This window comes from Cervus elaphus, chromosome 11 (genome assembly GCF_910594005.1).
Source record: "Cervus elaphus chromosome 11, mCerEla1.1, whole genome shotgun sequence".
Taxonomy (NCBI): Eukaryota; Metazoa; Chordata; class Mammalia; order Artiodactyla; family Cervidae; genus Cervus; species Cervus elaphus.
Genome location: NC_057825.1, coordinates 40728537 through 40755856, shown reverse-complemented (window position 1 = coordinate 40755856; position 27320 = coordinate 40728537). Strand labels below are relative to the sequence as shown.

The 27320-nt window shown below is 38.7% G+C and overlaps 1 protein-coding gene across 4 annotated transcripts in view; it reads left to right on the top strand.

Moving 5' to 3' along the window:
• MEIS1 (Meis homeobox 1) overlaps nt 1-27320 on the top strand; it is a 142717-nt gene that overhangs the window by 108329 nt on the left and 7068 nt on the right. For all 4 annotated transcript variants that reach the window (XM_043917634.1, XM_043917633.1, XM_043917636.1 and 1 more), the window contains exon 9: nt 8349-8425. In XM_043917634.1, the coding sequence (XP_043773569.1) occupies nt 8349-8425 (77 nt within the window). The remainder of the gene's footprint in view (nt 1-8348; nt 8426-27320) is intronic.

The following is a 27320-nucleotide window of genomic DNA, read 5'->3' as shown; positions in this document are numbered from 1 at the left end:
GATGAAGTGAGTTATTGCATGTGAAGGATTTGAAACACTGCCTGTTACATCCTTACTTCTTAGTGTATGTTGCCATTACTGCTTCGATCACTCTTAGTAATATTAGTAAGCTGCTATTTAATCAAGTCCCTTTGGATGGATGCTGGAGGGAGAATGTGGGGAAGGGTCCTGATGAACAAACTTCCACCGCACAGCTCCTTCCCTGCCCCTTGACGTTTGCCTGCAGGGCAGAAGCAGTGGGGATGCGAGTTGGGGGTGGAGGGGAGGAAGGGGGCAACTCTCCCTGGATCTAGGCTATTAAAACTGCAAGAAAACAGTCACCACTCACCACAATGGAGAACTTTGTTCATGTTCCACTAGAATATGTTTTTGGTTTTACAATGTTTAGCTTAAAAAGGGAATGGAGAGATGGGAAAGAAACATCAGTGAAAGTGTAGCCAAGTGGAGAAACTCAGAGGGAGGCCGACCTGGCTCCAGACCTATGTAGTTGTGAACCTTTGTGCACGTTTTGGGACCTAGCCAAGCCTCAGCTTTCTCATCTGTACAGTGGAACTGAGCATAGTCCCCACTCCTGGGGTTACCAAGAGCATATCTGTGTAATGCCTATGTCCTACTGACAATGTGGAAGAGTTCAAATGAGCTGTTATTTAAAGTGATTCAAAAAGGACACACAAAAGAAGCATGTTTTCCCCCCTATTCCCACCCCTACCCCCACCCCCTACTCCTCTTACCCTGTTTTTCTTATAGGTTTTTCTGTGTTTCCTTTTATAGCCATGGTTTCCTACTAAGAGAATCAATATTCAGGGAGTTCATTAATAATCATAACTGTTCAAAATAATTTCAGCACTCTTCATGAATTTTAATACTTTTAGGAGAAGGATATAAGTAATTGCTAATTTAGAGTCTAAATTTTATGTCTTTAATGCATGTATTTAAAAATACTCCTGGAACATATCTATAGCTACTGAAGAATAGATCTAAACATTGTTATTATAATAGAATTGCAAGCAACTTAAAAAAAGTTCCCAATACAGAGGATTATGAATGTAGTCCTTAATGTAGTATGCCTTTTTTTTTTTTTTTTCTATTTGGTGTTTTTATGTTTGATCGATATTTACAAGAAATGAAAAGATCAGGTAGATGAGACAGTGAATGCATTATAGTATTAGCCTCTTATAATTAACTATGTAATAACGTATTCAGTGCTGCGTATTGTATAGTCCCATTAGTGCAAAAGTGAAGACTGTTGCTAAATACTACCCAGTGTTCAATTTTTCCTTCCACACTCATGTCATTTTCATGTGATAAGATCGAGTTTAGAGATTCCTACCTGACCTTCCTGCTTGCACACTTCCTTCTAGCAACTTCTTATAACCACTGCTGGATAGAGAAGAAATTGGAGGGCTTGTCTGGAAAATGGCTCGACTGGGCTTCAGAAAAAGCCAGCGCTGAACAATCAGTGGAGCACAGTTGTCTGAGCAACTAGGCAATCTGGGGCCGTTGGTTGAGAATTAAGAAAGCAAGTTGAAATCCTGTAACTTCACTGACGATGCGCCAAACATTTTTGGCTTCTTAGCCAGTCCGGACCCCACCACCGTTCTTTTGATTTCAGCCCGTGTGAGGATGCGGGACTCAACTGCTGTGCATTCAGCCTCTGCTCTTCCACTGCACGGCACTCTGCTTTTGTAATGCAAATGGGAGCCACAAAGTGTCTCTTTGATAATGTGCAGTCAGAAGACAAAAAAGCATTCACTGAAACAGTAAAACTAATTCATAAAGCTGAAAGACAATAGAGAGGCATTATGGATTTTTTTAAAGGAAAGAAGTATCCTAGATCAATGTAATTGTCACAGTGTAAGCTATTCATAGTCAGTGCGCAAGGGGAGAATGGCTGCAAGTTTATTTAAAGTGGCAGAAGTTTTTATAGGCAAAAAAAAGATGATGTTAAACAAATACAAATATATTTGGTTAACAAGCCTCTGCTTCTGCTCTTAGAGGTCACATATATAGCTGGTTATTTTAATTTAGATCTACAATATTCCCTTAGTGACAAGAAATCAGTAGAAGTTTTAAAAGAACACAGAGATCCAATGGTTAAGAGCCATATGGTAGTTTTTTTTCTTCTTCTTCTTTAAAGGGAGTATCTCTCCATCACATACCAGAGTTTAGCTCAAGGTCAACTTATATTAATGCATTAAACTTGGCTGTGGAGGAGGCAAAGGGCTGGAGAAAAAGGGATAAAAGAAGTTCCGAAATTGTTCTTCCAACATATTCAGCCAAGCAACAGAACATTGCCTTGATAAGGGTGATATTGGACAGTTGCCATAATTCCTCCTGTTAGATTCAGCTCCCCTGGTACCTATTCCCATACCTTTTAAAGTATAGCATGTAACATTTTGCTTGAAAATTGCTTCCACCTCTATTGCTTTGTTATAGCTGTTTTGCAGTTTCGGTGGAGAGGCAGTTCTGTGTCACAAGAAATTACTAATCTGAGGCTTGAGAAGGGGCAGCATAGCTTTCCATTATCTCACCAGCGAGCTCTGTACAGGATTATTTTCAAATTTTCTGCTGCCATTACAATGAGCTGTTAGAGTGGGCAAGGCAGTGAGGGAGGGAGCATTATTGAAACTTGGTTACCAGGGTAGATAAGATAAAGTTCATCACTGTCTTGGCATCCACATTTGCAGTCAGGGGTGGAAGATTTGATGAAAGGAGTACATTTGGTCAAGGATATCGTTAAGATAGAAGGCTGGACATTTTCCATCTGTTGTGTGCTGAAGAGTTTCTTTTCCCATTAACGCGCATCTCAAAGAGTGGGCTGGATTGTTTGAAGAAATAAGTTTTCTTCCAGTGTATTGTAAATTTGTAAATACCAGATAACCAACATCAGGACCCCCTCCCTATTCTCATCTCAAGACACGAGATTGGAATTGGACAGAGATAACTTTCTTTAGAGAGTTGCCATTTTCTTCCTGTCACTTTCTATCCTCTCTCTCTGGTAAAAGGACAGTTCAGACTTAATTTTTATGTAAGCTATTTTTAGATTTTTTTTTTCCAGATAACCTCTATTTCTACTAAACAGGACACATACTCTGGGGATCATTTTATTCTTTGTTGGGGTTATTGAGCCATCACTGCTATCCAAGGTCATTATTAGAAGCCACATTGCAGTTCCAGAAACATAGGAAGAGTGGCAAGTGGTGTCTATTTCAGCAGGAGATGGGGAAGAAGTCAGGGTGTTGATTATTGAAATCAGGATGGTCATTGAGTGAGTCCTCTCCTTTAGCTTTGGTTCCACTGCCCACAGGTCACTTGCTTTCCCTCTGAGTCCAGCAGCTCTGCTCTCTCCAGGGAAGCCAGCCTAATACATGTGTGCAGGTTTAATGTTGGAAGGGCGGGTCAGCTTTACCCATACATAATCACTGTTTTATGGCTTTCACTCATTCCTGAGGTGTTAATGCAGATCAAATGGGAAACACTCCAGAAAGAAGCCTTGCAGCTACTGCCCTGCCTCACTCTCCCGTCTCAATCGTTAATTCTTATTGTAAGATCTAAAGGTAATTTTGTTTGCTCTCTTAATGCGTTGCAGTTCTCCCAGTGGTCCTTGCATATCCTTTCTCAAATTCCCATCTTGATCAATTGTTTGCAAATAATTAAGCTTTTAAGAGATAATGGCAGGAAGCTAATGCACACAACACAGGAGAGGTCTCCCGTCACTGTCTATTGGACTGTGGTCAAATTGGCTTTGATATCCCACAGTGATTAGGATGGTTGGTGTATCTGGCAAGTGCAATCCCTCTTTCCTTCACGAGAGCCCACTGATCTTTCTTCAACCAGCGTCCTTGCTGGTTAGATGCCATAATAGCAAAGGTGTTCAGGAAAATGGCAAGGGGAGCGCCTAGCCCTGTGGTTGCAACGGTTTGGAATAAATTTTCCATTTTCTTCCTAAAATGGCACTCCTCCTCTCTTTAGTAAAATGACATCTACCTTTGCCCTTCTCAGGGCCTCCCTAGCCCTATGGGCGGGACACAAACTGGGCTTTGAATGTTTTCACAGCAGCCTTGCCTGTGGCATGTGGGGTTTTTGTCAAGTCATTTTTTCTTTTTAAGTCTACAAAGAAGTAGCTCATACTGTCCAGAAAACACTTATCTAGTAAAGGTGATTAGGATTTAAGATAGTTAAACATATTGGATTTCAGTTAAAAAGCTTCCTTCTTTGTGAATTTTTGGCTGAGTGTGAATTAATTACCTGAAGACGTGGCTTTCATGTGATTCTAGCAATTATGGATTTTTATTTTTTCAGGGAATGGAAAGTTTGCGGGACACCAGGTCCAAGAACTGTCAGAAAAAGAAAAATATCCAGTTGTCCTACCATAGGCAAAGGTTTAGGAATTTTGTTGATATCTCTTGTTTCCCCTTAACAATGACCAGATTATTGTGATATTTAATTTCATCCAGGCTCATTCATTCCTATTAAAAAATATATCCTGAACAACTGAAAATTGTTTAATGGAGACAGAGTGCTGGGTCTCCATAGCTTGAGGCAGCCTGGCAATTATGCTGCATGAAATTAGGCACAGTTTGTTCCAATTACTTAAAATCAGATCACATGAAAAGTGACAGAGGGGAAAAACAAGGGTTGAACTTTCTCATTTTATGATATTTAAATTATGAAATCAGAAACTGCATGATGTAAAGAAACAATCTAAATTTGCACTGACAGTTTGCAGGCCATAGATTGCTCTTTGAAGCGTAATGATTCAGGTGATTTTAAAGATCCAAAGAGAATTTTCCTGACACCCCTTGCATAAATAAAATGTGAATTCCTTTTGCTTTCTAAGAATTTATGTAAAACTTGCTCACAAACAAGCATGCAAAAATACTCTTGAAAACACAGCACAAATAAATGACTGTGACAATTCTCAGTTTTCAAAGTAACTAAAGGTAAATGGCATAAATATTAATTTTTATCCAGTTCTGGTCATAATATTAAAACACAACTAACAAGACAGGGCAAAAGGTGTTACCATTCAGCTGTAGTGAAGAGGGACCATTGACATGTTTATTAATTCTTTCAAAAGTCACTGGAAGAAGACCTGGCAAAACTGTAAGCAAATTATAGAAGATGTTATAGATTGGAAATTACTTATGTACATCAGTATACAACCCTATATAGTGAATAATACCAACAGCTAGATGCTAAAATTTGCATATTTCAGTCAGGCTTTTATTACTTAAGAATTGCTAGCCTGGAGAACTCCCAGATGATAAAATCAAGGGAAAGTTGTCTGTTGTTCAAAGTCTCATAGTTAGTGAATAGCAGTGTAATTTATACAATCTAATAGGGTCATATATAACTATGTAGTTTTTCAACTAGTACAGATGTGGATCTACAATATGTATATAGAAGTGCTTTGTGCACATATACAGTTGTGTTCGACTCTATGCAGACTGTAGCCCACCAGGCTCCTCTGTCCATGTAATTTCCCAGGCAAAAATACTGGAGTGGGTTGCCATTTCCTACTCCAGGGGATCTTCCTGACCCAGGGATCAAACCCGTGTCTCTTGCATCTCCTCCATTGGCAGGGATTCCCACCTGGGAAGCCCTAGAATGACTATTCACTCTTCAATTCAGAGGATAAGATTCATTTGGCTTGTATTGTGTGGCAAATATTTATGCAATAGGAGTCGTGTTTTAAACCTTGGGGCAGTGAACTGCTTTTAGGTCAGTGTTCAGTCATGAGATTTTGCTTGTGATGACTGGCATCCTAGTGAGTAGGGTGATTGTCACCTATGATCTTCACTGATTATGGAGGTGATATACTTTGCTTTGAAAAGAGTGGGTAGCTATCACTTTTAGGAATGAAGTAAGAAAAGTAGTGTTGTGGATCTTGGATTGGATTGTTTATACTTCCTATGGGCTTTGAAAAAAATCTTATACATTATGATGTTGCATTTGAGTGGAGAGTATCTGTGTATCATGGCAAGTCAGAGCTTTTCCTTTGTCTCATCAATATTTACTGGTTTCCTTTAGTGAAGGTCTGGGCTTTGAGGATGGTGAATGAGAAAGTCGAGGGTGTTTGAGATGCTAAATGAGTGGGAAAAGACACATGACCAAGGAAAGAAATAATCAGAATGGGTGTTTCTGAGTGTGATACTTGCTTTTATGGGGATAGAGCGGGGAGAATGGTGTGAGAATGATAAGGTGGGCTGGTGGAGAGTGGGGAGGGGAGGGCTTGGCATTTGAGCTGAGACTTGACAATGACATTGGAGTAGGAACTTGCGAGGAGGAACCTACTTGACATGTTGGAAGAACGGAAGATGACTGAACAGAAAGTGAGGTGGGGTGAGGAGAAGGGGATACCATCTGGGAGATGGGTGGGGCTGGATGGTGGTGAGCCTTGCAGGCAAGGTGAGTGTTCTGGAAGTTCTTGAAGGGGGACAGGAATGGAGATTATGAAAGGCCTTGCCACAACTTTCTGTCATGAAGAGGCTTAGATGCTGGATGGGAAGCAGGAAATATGCCTGGGTCATGTTGCTGCTGATCGTGCCAGCCCCTGGCCAGTGTCCTCACCTGTAAAACAGGAGGGACAATAGATTCCATTTATGTCCCTCAAAGGGATATAATGGGGATTAATTACCACTCTGTCTGTAATATACTCGAAGCTCTTAAGAGAGCAGCACTATATTCCATGAAAGCAAAGCCTTATTCTAATTGTGTATTTATTGATTAAGTGACAATCAACTCACAATGCTTTTGGGAAAAATGGCTACATCTCTGCTCACCATGAATGAATCCCATGTGTATAGATACAGAACATATTTAAACTTACATATAAGAGCATTGAAGTGGTCATTAACGAGACTTCTAAGCATCTAATCGGACATTATTAATAAGATTGAAAGCTGTGTTAATTAACATTCAATAGACCAGAATTTAATTTGCAATGGCACATACAGTAAAATGGAAAGTTGGGGTGCCCTTTTCCATTCATAAAGAGAATAGAAGGTTGACTATCAGGGCAGTTTTTATCTTGGGAGAATTTATTGGGGTGCAGTGTTCAAAATAGCCAGTGTGTCAAATAGATGGAAATCATGTCCTCAGCTTCTCTCCCAGGCTTTAGAAATGTATATTTCAAACTTAGATATAGTTGACTATTAAATAGAAAGTATCTGTGCCAAAACTAATCTTAGTAGAATTCTAAACATTTTTACAAGAAATATGGATTTCATTTTATTATCTAATCATGTAACATTTTTTGTCCACTCTTAACTCCTGAGACTTGTTCTTCACACGCAAAATGTTCTGATCTTTGACCTTACTACATTGGCCTGTGTTCAGAATCCTAGAGTATGTTGACATTCAGATAGGGAACCAACTGGTAGAGTTTCATTTGGTTGTGCTTTACAGAAGAGTTGAAATGAATAGTGTTGTTGTTTTTTTTTTTAATAATCCACTTTAATTTTAATATGGAGAAGGCAATGGCAACCCACTCCAGTACTCTTGCCTGGAGAGTCCCATGGACGGAGGAGCCTGGTGGGCTACAGTCCATGGAATCTCGAAGAGTTGGACATGACTGAGTGCCTTCACTTTCACTTTTCACTTTCATGCATTGGAGAAGGAAATGGCAACCCACTCCAGTGTTCTTGCCTGGAGAATCCCAAGGACAGAGGAGCCTGGTGGGCTGCCATCTATGGGGTCGCACAGAGCCAGACGTGACTGAAGCGACTTAGCAGCAGCAGCAGCAACTTTGATATTTGGTATCCAGCGACATGGTGCTTTTTTTTGAGAGGAGAATGGATGCTAACAAAGTGCTTACTTTCTGGGGGCCTGGGCTGAGCTTGTTGGTCAAATGGTCAGCTTTAGAAATCTGTGATTCTAGAAAAATATTATGTCAAGGTGGTACATTTTTGTATGGTCAAAAAGGATTTGTTATTTTAATCCTATAAAATACAAGGAAGATCCTATTGAACTTTCTGTGTTTGTAACAAATAAACCTGTTAAAGAATAAACTCAGTATCAAGGTTCTGCAAGTATCCTAAGTAGCTATTTATACACTTCACTAATCTTTGTAATTGGCTTGTCTTTTACTGCCATTAATTAGATGATGTAGTATTCCATTAATAAGAGTGACACACCTCAGCATTTTTACCTTTAATTATAGACCTCAGCAGACATTTAAGTTATTGACAAAATCGCCTCAAATTGCCTGATGTACACTTTTTTTTTTTTAACAGAGCATGTGTTTACTATTGAATCCCTTGCACCTAGCGTTGCACCTGTTTTGACGTGCACGTTGTGTGTTCAGAGCATACAGGTACACACCCATCCTTTCTGTCCTCTTTCAGCACCCTTACCCTTCTGAAGAACAGAAAAAGCAGTTGGCACAGGACACGGGACTCACCATCCTTCAAGTGAACAATTGGTAAGTGATTTGGCTTCGTGTTTGCTCCCCCCTCGGGCAACCTGCAGCTCTTGTTTTGCATTAAGAAGACACACCCAGTTTTCCCTGGTGGCTAGTTGATCCAAAGGTGAGAACACAGGGCCGACTGATGAGCCGGAGCACTTACTCGATTAGGAAAGAAAACTCCATATTGTTTTGCACCTCCTTTATAAATTGACAAATTTTAGGCATAGTAAAAATAAGTGTTTAATTCATTTAGCTGTGGCTCTGTAAATGTCTCATGGGGTTTTCTTTTTTTTTTAATCTTTAAGGATGATCAATAGAAAGAGTAATACCCTTGTTTCTATGAAACAAGAAACTTCACTGTCACATCTGTTAGATTTTAAATTCGCTGAATAACTAAGCTCACTGAGAATTTGTTAGGCTGTGCATTCCAGGATGGACACTCCATCCCTCTTATCTCCCTATGGAAAAAAGAAAAAAAAAACGTGTTTCTACTTTGAAGCTATTCAAAACTTGATGTATCTCAGGGCTGTGTAGTATTGTTTCTAAGTAAATGTGTAAATTCCTGATTTGGGAGAGAAGCTGAGATTATGTACCAAGGATAGCCAACAATTTTCTGACTTAATGTATAGCAGTGTGGCAAATAGCCTTTGAGGAAATATGATTTATTATCCTTTGTGAGTGTGCTGAAAGCCAGGTTCATATAATCACCCAGAGCTAGTGTCATATTTGAAGGGTATCGAAATCTGATCTCCTTTAAAACTAAGTGTATCTAATTAATTGTCCCAATATTTTTAGATTAGTGTTTATGATGGGGAAACCTTATCCTCTTTGAAGTAAAATCCAGAAAAGGCCCAAAGCCTGATTGGGGAAAAAGGAGAACTGAGAATGCCAGTCTGCAGACAGAAGTGTTTCTTTCTGCTCAATAAGTGTCAAAGATTAATATTACAGAATCTCTGATTACATGGCCTAATCCATTTTGGTGAATAAATTTGTTCTTGATGTCCATTGCACCTACATTAACAGACTCTTCTCTGTTAGAGAGCCTGGGAGCCTTTGGGAGAGATTTCAGATATATTAAGCCCCATTACAGAAAATGTAATTTCTGTCAATATAATCCCATGTATTCTTCAATTTAGTATTTTAGAGATAACAAGCTACTTACAATATATTTGCCTTTGGAGGATTAATTTACAAAGTGCACTATCTTCAAGACACAGACAGACCCATATAAGCATTGCTTGTAAGGGTTATCAATTTCTATGACCTTATGGCAGCCTTGGGAGATCAATTTTTGCAGCCCTTCTAGTCAAGTGGATCAGGAACCAACAGAAGACATACTATACCTGAGCATGTTACTGGGAGTCTTGTGGCTGCTGTGGGTTTTTTGTTTGCCTCTTTTTACCTGCAGCTGTATCTTACTTTTCAAGATTCTTGATACTTTATACTTGAACTCTGTCTTTGAAATTGTTCTGGACAGTATTATAGGGCAGACCATCCATTTTGCATGCGTGCCTAAATTCCTACATATTTTTAAAGTTAAACTGATGGGGAGGCAATTAGAATACAATGGAGGCTGTACAAAGATTTATTTCTCTGGGAAATGATCTCCTTTGAGGGCCAAGGAGTGGCTGGGCCAACTCTCATTAAGGAAGGCAACATGCTGCCCATTCAGGTGAGCTATCAAACACGCCATCTCTCTTCCTCTTCAGTGTTGCTAGAAAACTCTATCCACAAACATTGTTACCAGAGAACAGATTCCAATACAAGCTGCTTGTTACAGGTAGACAGCCTATGGGATATTTCCTCTGGGTGCTAGGGCAGGCAGACATTCCTGTGGCACGGAGCCAGACACAGTTGTCTTTTCATAGATTCTCTGCACGGTAGTCACAGTCAGACTTCCTTGGTTTTACAATTAAGAGGGAAAAATAAGGACTTTAAAAAGTTATCATATGTACCAGATAATAATTTTTCAACATAGATGCAGACTCTACCCTAAACTTCACTGTGGTATTCAATTCTGCACAGGCACATAACTTGAAAATCACTTTTCCTTATAACCTGGGATGTAAATTCAATTCTCTTCTCACCTGGCACCATACAATGTGCATGTGCTCCCTGCTTCTGAATGAAGTTAGAAGTGACCTCTGCTGGCACTTCATTGCTTCGCATTTGGCAACTGTTTCAACTCTACAATAGCTTTGTGGTGGACGAAGGATCCTAAACCTCTGTTAGGAACCAAACTGCGCAGCAGCAAGTGAGAGATGGGTGAGTGAGCCAAGCTGTTCGTCTGCATTTACAGCCGCTCCCCATCTCTCGCATTACCACCTGAGTTCAAGATTCTCATGGGAGCTCAAACCCGACTGTGCTTGAGTCATCCTGAAACCACCCCTGCCGACCAGTCTGTGGAAAATTGTCTTCCTCCAAACGGGTCCCTGGTGACCAAAAGACTGAGGGCCGCTGTGGTAGGGAAATTCCCCTCCAGTAGCTGCAAGTTGTAAGAGAAGTTGTTTCTCTTAAATTCGGTGAAAAATGACATTCCCATGTTTGATTTGAGTTTTTAACGGTGTATTACCTTTCATCCAAACCTTCTCCTTTTAAGGAACTGATAACTGATTTCTTTTTCTCTGGACTTTGAGTTGGAAATATGAGGCAAAAATGGGGAAAACCCAGATGGCACTGTATTGAAACCCAAGATGCGAGACAATCTTAAATGATGATGGCAGACTTGAAGATGAAACAGCACAACTCCTAAGTGGAGTTCATTTTTCTTGATCGTAATGAAAAAATTATACGAAGTTTTTTTGAGAACCTGTAAATACTTTTCCTGTATTGAACATCAAGCCCACATTACTTCAGTCTGGAAATAATAATTAAAAAAAAAAAACCACTTCATAAGTATTTTAGCGTTTCCCCTTCACTTCATTTAGGCACAACATTTAAAATTGTGTGTCTTCCTTTTTGGATTTTTTAAGACTTGTTAACACACATGTACATTTTGTATGAACTATGAGTCACTGTTGAAGAGATTTAATAAAATGCTGAAGGGCAGGTTGGGTGTAGATCAGTCATAGTTATTGGCAGCAACATAATGTATTGAAATACACAATATGAATGTGAAAAATATAAACTCATGTCGAGTTGTTAGCTTGTCATAGAAACCCTGGCCGATGCAGCTTGAAGTTAGATTTTGACAGAAAAATGAGATGAGAAAAGTCTGATGTGTTGTAATGATTCTTTCATTCCCTCGCTGAACTAATTTTATGCCTTTTTAATTGACATAAGTAATATATACTACCTGCCTTGGCTGACTAAGGACAAAGCAGATGGGATTTGGTGGGGAGAGGGGATCACAGGGAGAATTTAAATGTAAAACAACAAGAATCTCTTGATTCATTAAGAGAAAATTTGAATGAAAAGAAATAACTTTTAACTTGTATGTTTGGTCTATGTATCAGAGTTCAAACAGAGAGGAGACATCGTAAAATGGTGGGTACTAGCGTTTTGTAGGAATTGGGCTCTGGGATGGAATGTGACATTTATTAGATGAGACATTGTAGCAAAAATCTATGCCAAGACATTTTTTGAGAATTGAGGCAATTATGCAAATAATTTGGGTAAAAATATTTTACCTAAATTATCCAACTATTTGAGGTAACCGCATGTTTTTTTTTTTAAAAAATCAACCTCCATAGCTAATTGCCTAAATATTTCTATCTATTAGCATGCTTTGGTAGACTTTGACTTAAAGCATAATAATTTTAAAAATATATTAATAATGTGTGCTATAAATGTATGTATCTTCTTCCTTTGCTTTCTCACTCCCAATTATGTTTTGAGCCCAAAATGATAAATAATAGCATTTGATGCCTTTGTCTTTTTCTTTTTTCATTGTTGTTGTGGTTGCAATAAATACTTCAGTTATAGCAGCAAAACTATTACTGATATGTTGACTGTCATTTAAGTGGAACTTCTTAAATTTTTAGATTAGGTGGTTATGTAGACCTTTTCATATGAAGGTAGAACTTTGAAGAAAACAAACACACATATGCACAATGTCAATACTAGGTTTTTCTCTCTCCTGAATACACCAGCTTTATCCTTTTATATTGAAAATATGAGTGTAGAATGGTCAAATAAAGGCTCCCTTATATGTTTTCACAGTCATGTTGCAGACTTGGGAATTCCATATGATTAAAACTTGTGCCTGCAATTCTGTCTTACTTGCTGCATGCCTTAGATGCCTCCTGCCTAAGCGGAGTTCTAGCCTAGAATGTACTGAATAAATGTTACATTGTCTTTGTTTACCCCTTCTCATCTTCACACTTTCCCATTCAGTTCATTTCAGTTCAGTTGCTCAGTCGTGTCTGACTCTTTGTGACCCCATGAACCGCAGCACGCCAGGCCTCCCTGTCCATCACCAACTAACTCATGTCCACCCTAACCCATGTCCATTGAGTCGGTGATGCCGTCCAACCATCTCATCCTCTGTCGTCCCCTTCTCCTCCTGTCCCCAAATCCCTCCCAGCATCAGGGTCTTTTCCAATGAGTCAACTCTTTGCATCAGGTGGCCAAAGTATTTGAGTTTCAGCTTCAACATCAGTCCCTGCAATGAACACCCAGGACTGATCTCCTTTAGGATGGACTGGTTGGATCTCCTTGCAGTCCAAGGGACTCTCAAGAGTCTTCTCCAACACCATAGTTCAGAAGCGTCAATTCTTCTGCACTCAGCTTTCTTTATAGTCCAACTCTCACATCTATACATGACCACTGGAAAAACCATAGCCTTGACTAGACAGACCTTTTGTTGACAAAGTAATGTGTCTGCTTTTTAATATGCTGTCTAGGTTGGTCATAACTTTCCTTCTAAGAAGTAAGTGTCTTTTAACTTCATGGTTGCAATCACCATCTGCAGTGATTTTGGAGCCCCCAAAAATAAAGTCAGCCACTGTTTCCACTGTTTCCCCTCATGTTCCATGATTACTCTGATGTCTCTCAGAGGGCAATGGGTTTTAGGTGCAAAATACATAGTTAATGTGAAATACAGCATTGATGTGGACAGAAGACTCCCTCTCCATCAATAGAGTGCCTAAGATTTCAGGAAACATGGGAACTCCAAGGTGACACTTTATGGAACCATCATAGCTCTTCAAGTTCTCAGATTTAGTACACATACCAGATTTTCCTAGTTTCTTCTTGCATTGTCATCAAAACTATAAAGCATTCAGGCATCACTTCCCATTGATTACCAGTGGTGGGGGAAGTATGTTATCTTTGGAGGTTTCTGCAATTGGTAGGGAAAAATGAAATTTAAACTTATTTTTTTAATAGGATCACTCTTATTATAATAAACAGATTCAACTGTAAAAGGTCAAGTTTCTTTTTGAGTTATGATAATAATGTAGCAAATACTTTTATAAGTAATCAAAGATTCTATAAATATAGGTACCTGTGTAGATGTAAATGTTAAAACATTCACAAATTATCCTTTCAACTTCTGAGATCTAAAAATCAATAGGGGGTCACAGGGTTTCATAGAATTGCTCTGCTTTTTCTTCCAACATAATTTAATAATACATTTTACAGATGTTGTTTAAACATTAGGCACAGATTGTTTTGTCAATAAAACTAAACAGAGGCATGACACAAAAGCAAGGAAAACAGATGTAAAAAGAAAAAAGAGTGCACCAAGCAAGGAGTGCTAGGTCATTTGTTTCCTATTCACTACAAAATGAAAGTGCAGAGTATACAGTGATTTTCCTTGCCTAGGAATCACCTAGGGATGGAACCACTTCACACATAAGAGGTAATTTTATTAAGCAGGTGGTCTAACTTCTTCCCTTGAGAATTTAAGTGTAACCTACATTTAAGGTAGACTTCCTAATTGATCAATGGAGTAACAGGTGCAGTATTTTTTAAAAGAAGGAGGAAGAGAAGGAAACAAATAGAACGGCTCTCCAGCATCTCTCAGAATGGGTTGTTGTTCTCCAAGCCATAGGTAATTGCTATGTTTTTCACCTTGAGTGTCAATTCTAATAATACTACCTTTACAGGAGCTTACTCTGGGCTTAGATTAGAGCAATGTAATACTCACTAGATAAAATACTGTCTAGTTGCTCATGAGAAAATATTGAAATCAGTCAAAAAATGTTAGCTTGTATAGTGCCTCAGACAGAGCTGGCGAGGCGCCAGGCAGGCAGGGTATTATTTAGGAAAGCTGAGCAAATAGCTCGCAGGGAAAAGAGCTGTGAATTTTGAAACCTTCAGGTATTGTCATGTCAGAGAGTCTTAGGAGTTCAATGGAGATGCTGCTTTTGTCTGCAGATTTTAAAAAATTTCCAGCAAACAAGCCTCTTTGACAATGACTCTGAAGTCTGTGAAATATACTTTGTTATAGGTTTTACTCCTTAGTTTACTCAGAGGTTTCCCCCGCTGTGTTCAATCAGATGGTTAATACTAGGAAAAATGGAAACTCCTCATGAAGGGGTAGGTGTCGGCCCACTGCACCAGATGGAAAAACCCTGCCCCTTCCACCAGACTAGGACCTGAGTCTAGGTGAGAAGAGAAACAGGAAGGGGTGGGCTGTGGGAAGATGGATTAGAAGGTCCAAACACTATTTTGTGTATCTGCCGTTTCTCTTCCAACCAACATTCAAAGCCAGTCTCTGAGCTTTTCAGGACAAGAGCGTGACGTCTGGAGCTTAGAGTTGGTATGACCTGAGGATGCTTTCGGGACCACTTAGGGTTGGGGTTCAAGCAAGGCACAGAGAAGTGTGAGCTGGGAGATGGATTCCATCATGAACCCAGTGTTCCTCGGCATCCCTTTCAAGGCAGTGAAACCAGTGGCCTGGTGCTTGACCTTGAACATGGTGTGGAGGTCAGCAGGACTTGGTGCAAGTCCTCGTTAAGCAGGAGCTCCTGAGGTGTCACCCAGCCAGCAGAGGGTGATTAACCATTGGGTGATTAACCATCGAGCACTGTGCTCAGAGCTGACTCCCTTGCAGAGAGTGTGCGAAATGAGGGGCTGAGAGGCACCCTGGTCAAGGAGAAAAGCTCCAGCATCCACAGGTGGCTAAGGGTGGCTCAGATGGTAAAGAGTCTGCCTGCAATGCAGAAGACCTGGATTCGATCCCTGGGTCGGGAAGTTGCCCTGGAGGAGGAAATGGCAACCCTTCCAGTATTCTTGCCTGGAGAATCCCATGGACAGAGGAGCCTGGCGGGCTACAGTCCCTGGGGTCTCAAAAAGTCAGACACGACTGAGCAACTAACACACAAGGGACAAATTCCCATGAAAGCCTCATGACAACACACCATTTACATAGAGGGAGTCAGGGAAGGGAATACGCAGGGGAAAGAACATTTGGAGTCCAAACATGTCATCTGTTGTCCCCACTCCTCACCAATTAGATGCATGTCCTTGATCAACTCCCTTTGTCTCCCTGGGCAACAGCTTCCTCTGCCTTAAATGGATGGGTAGGGCTGAGGAATTGGTGGGACTCCAAGCCTCTTCTAGCCGTAATATTCTAGACAGTGTAAACGTGAACGGAAGCAAGGTGAATGTTGTGAAACTGATTTTGATTCCCGTTTTTACATTAGAAGTGAAAAAAAAAAAAACACAACAGGGCCTTTGATAAACACAAAAAGGACTATTCATTTAAAAAGTTGTTACTTTTCTTCATCTTAAATAAGCAAAGCTAGCCCTTAAAAACTAGATGAAATTAAACATTATCGCAAGACATAGAAAACATGCGTTCTGTCACTTTTGGATTCATAATAAAGATAAATCAGTTGTTTTTAGCAGTGTGCTCTGAGTCTGTGAAGGGCATGACAGATAATAGGCTTGGAATTTCTGAAGTTATTGTACAGTAAAATTTGTTTTTTCCTCAGGCATTCAATCTTTTTTCTCTAGTGATTTTGTACATGACAAACTTTTTAGTGGGTGCGTTAATAATCTATAAGTAATGGGTTGTCAGTTGTCAGTTAGATAAGATTAAAAGACTGTTTAAGCATTATCCATTTGCTTCTTTGCATGAGTTTTATAGGTCAAGAGAAATAACTTTTTGAATTGTGGTTGTTTGCACATGCTGGTTTTTCCTCCCTCTCTCCCTCCCTTTCTCTCTCTTTCTCTCCCTCTCTCGCTTTCTCTCATTTGGCTCTGCTCCAGAAGTACTTGCAAGAACTGTATTACATTACATAAATCCTGCATATAGGAGCAGATTCAAAACGCACACCGTGTGAATCAAGGGGACACATGTCTCCGCTGACTTCTGTAAACTTCTTTTAGTTTTGAAAATGTTACTCTTTGTCTTCTCAAAGGAAACTTTGTCCGGGGAAGCCTCTGCAGTAGAGGAACTGAAGTTCCCAGCTTGAGGAGTTTCCTAGCAAGTCAGGTTGAGGTCTATTCTTGTCAAATCTGTCTTAAGTGTGTTTACATATAGTTTGCCTTTCTGGTATTTTCTGCTTGCACAGACCTGATCTCCACCTATTGTGTGTCAACAGTTGCCGGGGCTGGTGTTGGGTGATTAACCATTGAGCACTGGGCCCCGGAGCTGTGCCCACAGAGAAGACCCCCTCTCCCCTCGCACTTACATCACCCTCTGGCTTCAGGCTGCACCTACATAAAACAAACAGCATTTCTGAGTGGTTAAAGAGGCAGCCTGAAACAGTAAAAAATGGGGCAAATGTTGCCTCCTTGTTAAATAAGACAGTTTTCTCAAAAATGGAGAGGAGGCAGGGGTGTAGGGACAGAAAGTGTTTCTGAGGGCAAATGTGGTCTTGGATCTGCATGGCTCTGATGGGCAAATGCCTGGAGCTTTGTGGTAGACACTTAGGGTTTTTTTTTTTTTTTTCTTTTTTCTTTTTTTAATTTTTAAGGGGCAAGAGAACATTAAAAAAAATCTAACAAAAACACGCCAACCACATGGATGTTTGTAACTTTGGCAAATACAGGACTGTCCCACTTCATGCCCTCATGGTGTTTCGGTATTTTCCTCCTGATTTTATTTCCATTCTTATGAGGTCTTTAAGCCTGACCCATTAATGTGTGAAATAATGAATTCTGTTGGGCTCTAGACCCCTGAACAATAACAAATAAGCAAAAATACCTTAATCTGTTCCCATCTTTGAGAACTCCTTTTCCCTTTTACCCTCTTAACCAGTGTGGTTGAAGGACCTAATGCCTCGTAAGATTAGATCCCATCACTGAAGAAGGAAAAACGTACTTCCTTTTGCAAATACATTAACTCTTTCAGGCCCATGGGAATTATTGGTCTTGGATTCCAAAGGTAACTTAGCTCAAAAATGTACTTCCTGTCATGGGAGATGTCTGGCATTCTATTGATTTGGTCACTATTTTTCAAGAATAATATACTGCCAAACGATGGAATTAAATGCACCATGATTAAAAACGTATATCTTTAAGTTTCCAGTATGTTCTACTTTAGGATGCTGATTTGAATGTAAACCAATAGTTTTGAGGGTTTTTGTCTAGTTGAAGGGTTTTGTTGGCCTGTATCACTAGAACATCTGCTACAGTTGACTTTACTTGATCCCTAGTTTGAGTCAGAATTCATACTTACTTGGACAGGGTAGGGAGTAGGGAATGTTGTAAAGCTAATGGAAAGAATTGTATGGATTCAAAGATGTCAGGTCTCAGCCCCCACGGCTGGTCACCTGGCAGGATTGTGTACAGACAGGACAGTGTGATGGGTTATGGCTAGGGTTCCCATCCTCAAGGCCAGGTAGCAGCTGAAGGGAGTGGCCAGAAAAGACAGATCAGAATCCTTCTGAGTGAATGTAGTATAAAAAAGCATCTTGAGAATTAACTTGATTTTTGTCATGCTATTTCTCCTGAAATAGTAAGTTAACAAAGAGATAGGAGATTTTGAAGTTTATCAAAGGGAGCACAGATTAAAATTTTAGAAACACTGCAACAGAACAACAGAGTCCAAGTCCTGGGTAGGATTGTAGCATCCTTTCACAGATGAGGCTCAGGGCCTTACGATGTTACATTCTTAATTAGAGGTGAGGAGGGTGCTGACTCCTGGTTCAGTGTCTCTTGCAGTCCACCATTATGTATTTTTGTTTTTAATTAGTTGATTTTTTTTTTTTTTTGGCTGTGTGGGGTCTTCGTTACTGTGCACGGCCTTTCTCTAGTTGCAGCGAACAGAGACTACTCTTTAGTTTTGAACCGCAGCCTTCTCACTGAGGTAATTTCTCTTAGTGCAGAGCATGGGCTCCAGGTACATGGGCTTCAGTAGTTACAGTACATGGGTTCAGTAGTTGTGGAACAGGGCTCAGTTGTCCTGTGGCATGTGGGATCTTCCCAGATCAGGGATTGAACCAGTGTCCCCTGCATTGGCAGATGGATTCTTTACCCCTGAGCCATGAGGGAAGTCCCATTATGTATTTTTAAGAGCTTTATTGAGATATAATTCACATACTATGCAATTTACTCATTTAAAGTGGTTCAGTGATTTTAAGTATAGTCACAGATATGTGCAACCATCCCCAGAGTCCATTTGAGAACAATTTCACCACCTCAAAAAGAAACCCTCTACCCCTCACTCTCCCTACTTCCATCCCCAACTCTGCCACAGATCTACTTTCTGTATCTATGGTGGTTTAGTCACTAAATTGTGTCCTACTCTCATGACCCCATGGACTGTAGCCCGCCAGACTCCTCCATCCCTGGATTGCCTGTTCTGGACAGTTCATATAAATGTGATCATGATATCTCTGGTCTTTTATGACTGGTTTCCTTCACTTAGCATTACATTTTCAAGTTTCATTTACTTTGAAGCATTTGCCATACTTTATTCCTCTTTTTGACTGAATAATGTTTCATGGTATGGATATACCACGCTTTCTTTTTTTTTTTTTTTATTCTTTCCTCCTCTGCTTTATTTTTTTTTTTAATTTATTTTTTTTTGGTCATACATTGATATGAATCAGCCATAGATTTACACGTATTCCCCATCCTGATCCCGCCTCCCACCTCCCTCTCCACACGATTCCTCTGGGACTTCCCAGTGCACCAGGCCCGAGCACTTGTCTCATGCATCCCACCTGGGCTGGTGATCTGTTTCACCATAAATAGTATACATGCTGTTCTTTTGAAATATCCCACCCTCACATTCTCCCACAGAGTTCAAAAGTCTGTTCTGTATTTCTGTGTCTCTTTTTCCATTTTGCATATAGGGTTATCGTTACCATCTTACTAAATTCCATATATATGTGTTAGTATGCTGTAATGTTCTTTATCTTTCTGGCTTACTTCACTCTGTATAAGGGGTTCCAGTTTCATCCATCTCATTAGGACTGATTCAAATGAATTCTTTTTAACGGCTGAGTAATATTCCATGGTGTATATGTACCACAGCTTCCTTATCCATTCATCTGCTGATGGGCATCTAGGTTGCTTCCATGTCCTGGCTATTATAAACAGTGCTGTACCACGCTTTCTTTATTAGTTCATTCGTGGATGGACATTTGGGTTGTTTCTGTCTTTTGCTGGCCTAAGAATTTGTTTATAAGCTTTTGTACCATTAGATACTTTTGAGAATCATAATGACAGTATCCTCAGCAAACCTGTCTTAGGTTTTACAGTTGGCAAAGCACTTTTCATAAACATTCACCCATTTGGTCATCACAGTTCCAGCACCTAAATACTGCTATAATCTCAGAACCAGGAAGTGGCAGTTTTCCTACTCAGTTCTCATGCGCTTTCCACTGGACACTGTTCTCACTCTTCCTGCCCTTGGCCAGTGTTTTGACTGTGATAATTAGGAGCAGTGGTGTTCAAAGGAAAGGACGGCAGCTCAGAAGTGAAATGTACATTCTCTGAACTTTCCTCAGTGTGACTTTGATGACCATAAGCATTTTTCAAAGATTTGACAAGTTCCATGAGGAGGTCATTTTGTTGGTTTTATTGTCCTCATTTGAAAGATGTTGTCATATACCTCAATTGAGAGATTTTGCCTTTTCACGTGGTTCCATTGACATATAAGGACCTACAGGTTACAAATTGATATACAGTACATAAAGCTTAGGTTTCAAACTTTACTAATTGAAACAGAAGTTACAGTGAACATTCTAAGGAATAGACAATAGGCCTCCATTCAGGTCAAACCTAATCTATATCCAGGTGAAAAAAGAAATCAAGCTAAATTTTGATATACCTTCCCTTAGCATGAGTGGAGACTCCAGGCCTGGAAATTTCTTAATTAGTGAAGGCTTGGAGTGTGGAGGCAGATAAAGGAGAGATTCTAGAGGAAGGAAAGAGCTGAAAGATCCTCCAGATCGGCACTAGGATTCTAGAACACCTTATGCGTGCTTGGCTGGTCACCTAACACAAGAGTTTCAGTTCCAGTCATTCAGGGGAAATTCTATTTTGGGAAAAAAGTGAATATTTAATTACTAGGGTAACTCATACACCCTGCTTCCTTGGGACATTCATGGTTTATGCCTGGTGCCCAGCATATTATCAATAACTTTTCTTTCCTCTTTTTTGGCTGTGCTGGATCTTCGTTGTGGGGTGTGGGCTCTAGAGCATGGGACTTGGTAGTTGTGATGCTCTGATTTGGTTTGCCTGAGTCATGTGGGATCAAACCCATGTCCCCTGCATTGGAAGTCAGATTCTTAACCAGGAGACCACCAAGGAAGTCCTTAATGTCCCTTTACTCTTAAAAGTGTCCCAGCATAGATGATAAATTATCTGGTTATCCTATTATAATGGAAATTGACAGAACATTACGATTTGTTTTAAATAACTGTGTATTTATTCTGTAATGTTTAAGTGATGTTTAGTAAGATGCAATTTTATTGACTTTTGTGAATATGGGAAAATGAGAATTTATATGATTCAGCATAAATAGACACATTTATTCTTTGAAGGTATTATTATACCCAGTTTAGGTTTTTGTTAGTAAAAGAGGTTTTGCTATATTATCCTAGATTATCCTATTGCTTATACATTGTGCTAATAATCACTCTAATTTCATATACTCTAAGTAAACCACTTTTAAAATATTTATTAGGTTAAACAAAATCAAATTTGGCAACTTGTATGTCACATGTAAGTAAATATTTTATAAATGCTATTTTGTTCCCTATGCTTTATATGGATACTTACAATATGTATAACTATTGGATATTTCTTATGCTAGGTCTAGTGATACATCCCTGCAATTCATTCCATTGAGTTTGGAGCCTAAGGCTTTAGTGATCTAGAAGACAGCAAAGGAAATAGAGATCCCCCGCTAAGGGAGCCACCCTTGCTTTGAATTCAGTTCAGATTAAAGGATTTAGCAAACTGAGCTTCTATTTTTTTTTTTTTTAGAGTGAAGAAAAATCATTTTCCAATTTGCTTTCAAGGAAAACTTTCTGTAATATATAACCAAGTGATGATATATTTGCAAGCTATTTCAACTTATAAAGTCCAAAATGATAGTTGGATTTTGTTTTTACTTTGCATTATAATTTTCAACTAATTAGCAACTTCTTTTTTTCACTAGTTGCTTGGAAGAAAATGATATATATAATTAACTTTCTCAACTGTCTTAGTTTCAGCTTTTTAAAAGAGTAGTTTGACAAATACACCTATCACTTCTAGAGAAGGGGAACCTTTTCAGACTTCTGGTGGATGGGCTTATTGTGATTTGAACAAATTCCAATATTGTGTTTCTAGAGTAGGAGAGCAAAACACGTGCTTCCTTCTTCCCTCTCGTTCATTCACCTCCCCCAGCCCCAGACACACAGATGATGTATTGCAGTCCTGGAACTGTCAGATCCTGGAGGAGGTTGAGAAACTAGAAGACAGTGCCAAAAACATGATTTCATAAGGTTTGACTTGAGATTGAGTCAACTTTCTTGAGCGTCTAAAAATCATGTTTCATGAAATTTTACTTCACAAAGAAAGGGAGTGTGGAAGGCTTGGACCCTAAAGCCTGCCAGTTACGGATCATTAAATCCAATAAGTAAATGTAAATTTAAAATAGAGAATTCCAACAAAAGATTCTAAAGTCAAATTCTTGTTTAAAAGAACAGAGTGTTATGTGGGAGATAGCTGGAATTCATTCCCTGAAAGGTTTGTTTATAAAACAGTCTTTAAAGTTATTAGGAAATGCTGACTTTAAAAAAAAGAGTCGTATATGTAGTTTTCTTTAAATGATTCTGATAAAGTTGAAAGAAATGCTACATAAGAAAATTCATGGAAAAAGAAAGAACAAAATTCTGGAATTCAGCAACTACTTTCCAAGATGGTAATTTATATTAGAAACTATTTTACAAGACTTAATTCTGCCCTTAAAAATATTTATAGCAATGAATATAAGTAAAATGAATTATATAGCAATTAAATATTATACTTGCATGTTGTTCATGTTTAATTGAATAAAGAACAGTGCATGAAGAAATCACCAGTATTTAAGAAGGCATGGTATTAATTTTTATTATTAAATATATATGTAAGTATTCTTAAGTATACCTAAATATTAATCAAGATGATATAATTAATACTTTCTTTAATGGATAGTATAGGTATGGAAGGCATTTTTACTAACATATCCTGTTATTTAATGAAATTTTTTCTTAATAGTTAATAATTTTAGCTTCTTGAGCAAAGAAGGGTACATATTATAGAATGGCATTTCTCCATACTTAAATGGATACCTACCTTTCTGCTGGCTAGTCACTTATACCTAATTGGCAAGAAGCTCTATGGAGATGATTGAAAGTCATGTCGTTGTTTAGAAACCACAGTATTTTGTGAGAATTTTATTTTGATTTCCATGAATAAGCTGTGGCATGCTAAAATAACAAAAGATGGTCTCCGTTAATCATCAATAAATAAGTAGGGTGGTGAAGGGGAAGTAGAATTGAGTAAAGGTGAAAATTTTTTTTTTGAGAGTAGGCAAGTAGTTTTTCCTTCCTTTTGTCAGTATTGCAGAGGACCAAAGGTGTAAGAGTATAGGAATAGGGCAAAGCCATGTAGGAAAATTGCCTGTGGAACTGGGCAAATAAACCTGATGTTTGGGCCTAAAGGATGTCCACTATGATCTGGCCTCCCCTCCGGTTCTCACCAAGAGAAGACTAAATATAAGAATCCAGTTTTGTGGAAAGGAACCTGGTCAGGGAGTGGAGGATAAACTAAAGGACAAAGGTCAACTTTAGAAAGCAATTCTACCAGATCTTGCTCAGAAAACTATTCAGGTATCCAAAGATGAAGAATAAAGGAGGTGGTATTAACAGAATGGGGGGAAAAAAGTCCAATAATAAACAAACATCTAAGGGCAGAGACAAGAAAGAATAGAGCAAAACCTGCTGTACTTCTTGTTAGCATAACTCAGGGTCCATCTTCCGTTCTCTTTGTCTGATGATCCAATGTCTCAGATATTTAAGACTTTTGCTCCCCCCTTTCAGCCTCCTACTGCCCCCTTAATAGGACTTGAGTTCTAAACAAATAACTAGGTAAAAAGAAATACACCTCTGTTTATTTTGACATGGAATAAAGCTCTAAAGCCAATCCATTATCTTCCTTTCCTTTGTAAAACTTCTTGTTTTGAGAAAGGAGACCATTTGGTCACAGGAAGAAATTCTAATCCATGATTCTATGAAAAAAGGAAATTTAAGAATTCTTTCTCTAATTCAGTTTTCAACCACCTACAAGGTGTCCAGTTCTTAGTACTTCACAAAAGAAGACTGTTTTCAAAGCAAAACAGGATTTTTAGAAACATATACCTTGATGTTTGGGATGAAATGTGGGAATGCAAACAGGATGTTTCTCAACCTTAAAGGATACTTAACTAAAAGGATTACTTTGTAAAATGCCCAATCTGTGGCAAATTTGAGCATCATTCTATTAAGCTAAGGTGTGAAACTATTTTAATGAGTAAGAAAAGCAAACTGTCCTGTTTATGTATTCCTGACATTATATATCTGAATTTTAAGGACTATAATGTTTGGACATCAATGTAAAGTTCTAAAAGTTTTCTTTTACATCTTTAAACATTGCTTTTTAAAAATCACCTTATCAATATGGAAAATTCCAAAGATTGTGTGTATTTCATGGATATATTTCATCTTAAACTATTTTATGGGTATTGAAGAATGTATTTTTTATTGTACATTCAAATTGGAATTTTTGTCATCCTCTTCTTTCTCTTCAAAAATACTGCTTCTTCTTATGTTCAAGCTCTAATATATATTTATGTATTCATACATATGAGTTTAAAATAACTATTTTACTAATGCTTCTTAAAATGACAGTGTTTTAGAAGGGAATATGTTCATGTGAGTTTACATAAAACCCAAAGATCTTTTTTTGGTTCTTAGTGTTTAGAAGATTCTTGATAATTTAGAATATTCCACAATGGAAAGTAAAGCATTCTGTCACAAAAGCAGGGAGGATGAGACACAGGGTCAAAGGGCATTTTGGAAACAAACAGCTGGACCAGTTTATTTAAACAGATACAGGGATGGGGGAACTGACCTCTGTTTGACTTATAGTGGGAGGAGCAAGTATGTCATTTTATTACTTTGCCCAGAAGGAAAATGTTTTCCTATCTGAATTCAACCCAAGCCATCTAAACACATGACCTTGCTGTATATAGCTAATTCCAAAGAGAGTACCTATAAGACAGTCGAGGAAAATCATAAAATACACCAAAGAGAGTCAAATGTTGGAATGGTTTTAGAATTGAAAAGGTGGTGTTGTTTTTAAAAATAAAATATTTTGCTATTTATTCAGTTATTTTCAGATAAAGATGTCTACCATGACCCCAGATAATACTATGTGTTTCATATAAATATAGGAATTATAATTCAGTAGCCTCTGAGAGTTTACTATGTCCTCCATGTAATGATAATGTCCATCATATTGAAACAAATGTTGTTTTTAATTAAAGTTTACAAAAGTGAGGACTTCCAAGTATACCTACTAATGTGGTCAAGAAGTTTGGATAAAGTGATAAGTATCCTTAGGTTTTCAAGGTTTTAAAATTTTTAGTTAAAGGATTCTCACCTTTATACATACATATCCTTTAGGTAGCCCACATCTGTGTTGTCAATAACAACAAATGGTTATTGCCACCCAAAGAGAAGCAACTAGCATTCTGTACCTGGGGGCCCTTAACTAAGAGGCTGGGGTGAGATGTTTGCTCTCTCCATGGGGACCTGAGCAGCCCTGAAGTCGCTGCATTTAGTGTTGCTTGCAGAGGCATGCAGACAGACTCAGCATTTTGAGCAGAGAGTGGCCCAAGGGGTGAGTGGACTCAAAATCCTAGAACTCACATTCTGGAAGGAATTTGTTAGGAAGCACAGATGTTTAACGTAGGGAGAAGAGGGGAGGCCTGTGGGGCACAGTGGCTATAGTTCTAATGTTTGAAAGGCTGTCTGAAGAAGTGAGATTGGAATTGTTTAAATTACCCCCAAGAAGTTGTCCTGGTGAAAGAATTTTAGATCAGGTAAGACAGAACCTTCTAACAGTTATTGTGTCTAGAGAGGAAGTGGGCTCTCCGGTAAGGTGACCAGGGCCGTATTAGAAATAGTTCAGCACACAGAGAACAGACTTGTGGTTACCAAGGAAAGGGCTGGGGAGTGGGGAAGCGGGAAAGGGGTGAACTGGGAGTTTGGGGTTAGCAGATGCAAACTAGCATATATAGAATAGATAACCAACAAGGTCCTACTGTATAGCTCAGGGAACCATATTCAATATCCTGTGATAAACCATAATGGAAAAGAATATGAAAAAGAATGGGTATATGTGTATAACTGAGTCACTTTTCTGTACAGCAGAAATTAACACAACATTGTAAATCAACTATACCTGAATAAGAAAAAAAAAAAAAGTCTGGCAGAGGCTACCCATCAACCTGGTAGGGATATCAGAGAGAGGGGATTCGTGTCAGTGACCAAGCTAAGTGATGATCGAACCTGATAGGTGACTTTTCCAATCCCATGGGTTAACTGTCATGGATTCAGACCTGAGATGGTCATAAACTGGTCTTTAGAAATCTGAAGGTATGAGTGTGAAGGAGGCAAGCTTTGGAATGTGGATAACCCAATTTGCTGAGTCTTCTTATGCATTTTTTTTTGTTTTTGGTCTTTATACACAAGTAATACAGTCATCAAAATCCCCAAGTCTCCAAAATGTTGTCATCCTTATTCCTGGACTCAACAGTCAGGTTGTCGCCAGTGGTCACTGGCTCAAAATCAGCTCATGTTTAGATATCTATTTAGTCCAGAATATTCTAGACTTGGCACAGTAGTGGCCAAGCTCTGGTCAGGACACTGTGGAGGTGAGTGGGCTATGCTTGCTACCATTTGCCAAATTATTAACATCTCTTGGGTCACATGTGACCTCAAATAAGTCACTTAATTTCTCGGAGCCTTGGCTTCTCATCTGTTAAAAAAGACTCTTCCTATTTTTAGATAAGTAATATATGTCCATAAAATATTATGTTTTTAAAAGAACTTGAAAAAAGTTATCAGAGTTCCCTTCAAGAGAATGCAGATTTTGAATAATACCATAGATAAAGAGGCATTTTTGCTCTCTTACCTATGTTAGTTACTATGAAAATTACTTTTGGTATATGCAGAATATTAATATTAAATAATTTTCTGATTGGTCATGCAGTGAAGGCAGCTAATGAAAAAGCAGATTTTTTTTTTCATTTTAATTGGTTATTTCACATGGTGTTTGTGCTACACCTGTGCTTATAATGAGAATGGAGAATTAATCTAACCTTCTGCTCACATGATTCCAATTTTCATGGTTTATACAAGATAATGATAACCTGATTTGCAACACAATTTGTTGTAGATCTGTGTTTTAAATATTTTTATTAGAAGTTTGGAGACTTCATATATGAGAACCAATTTAATATATGTTGTCAATAAGAGTTAACACCAACCAA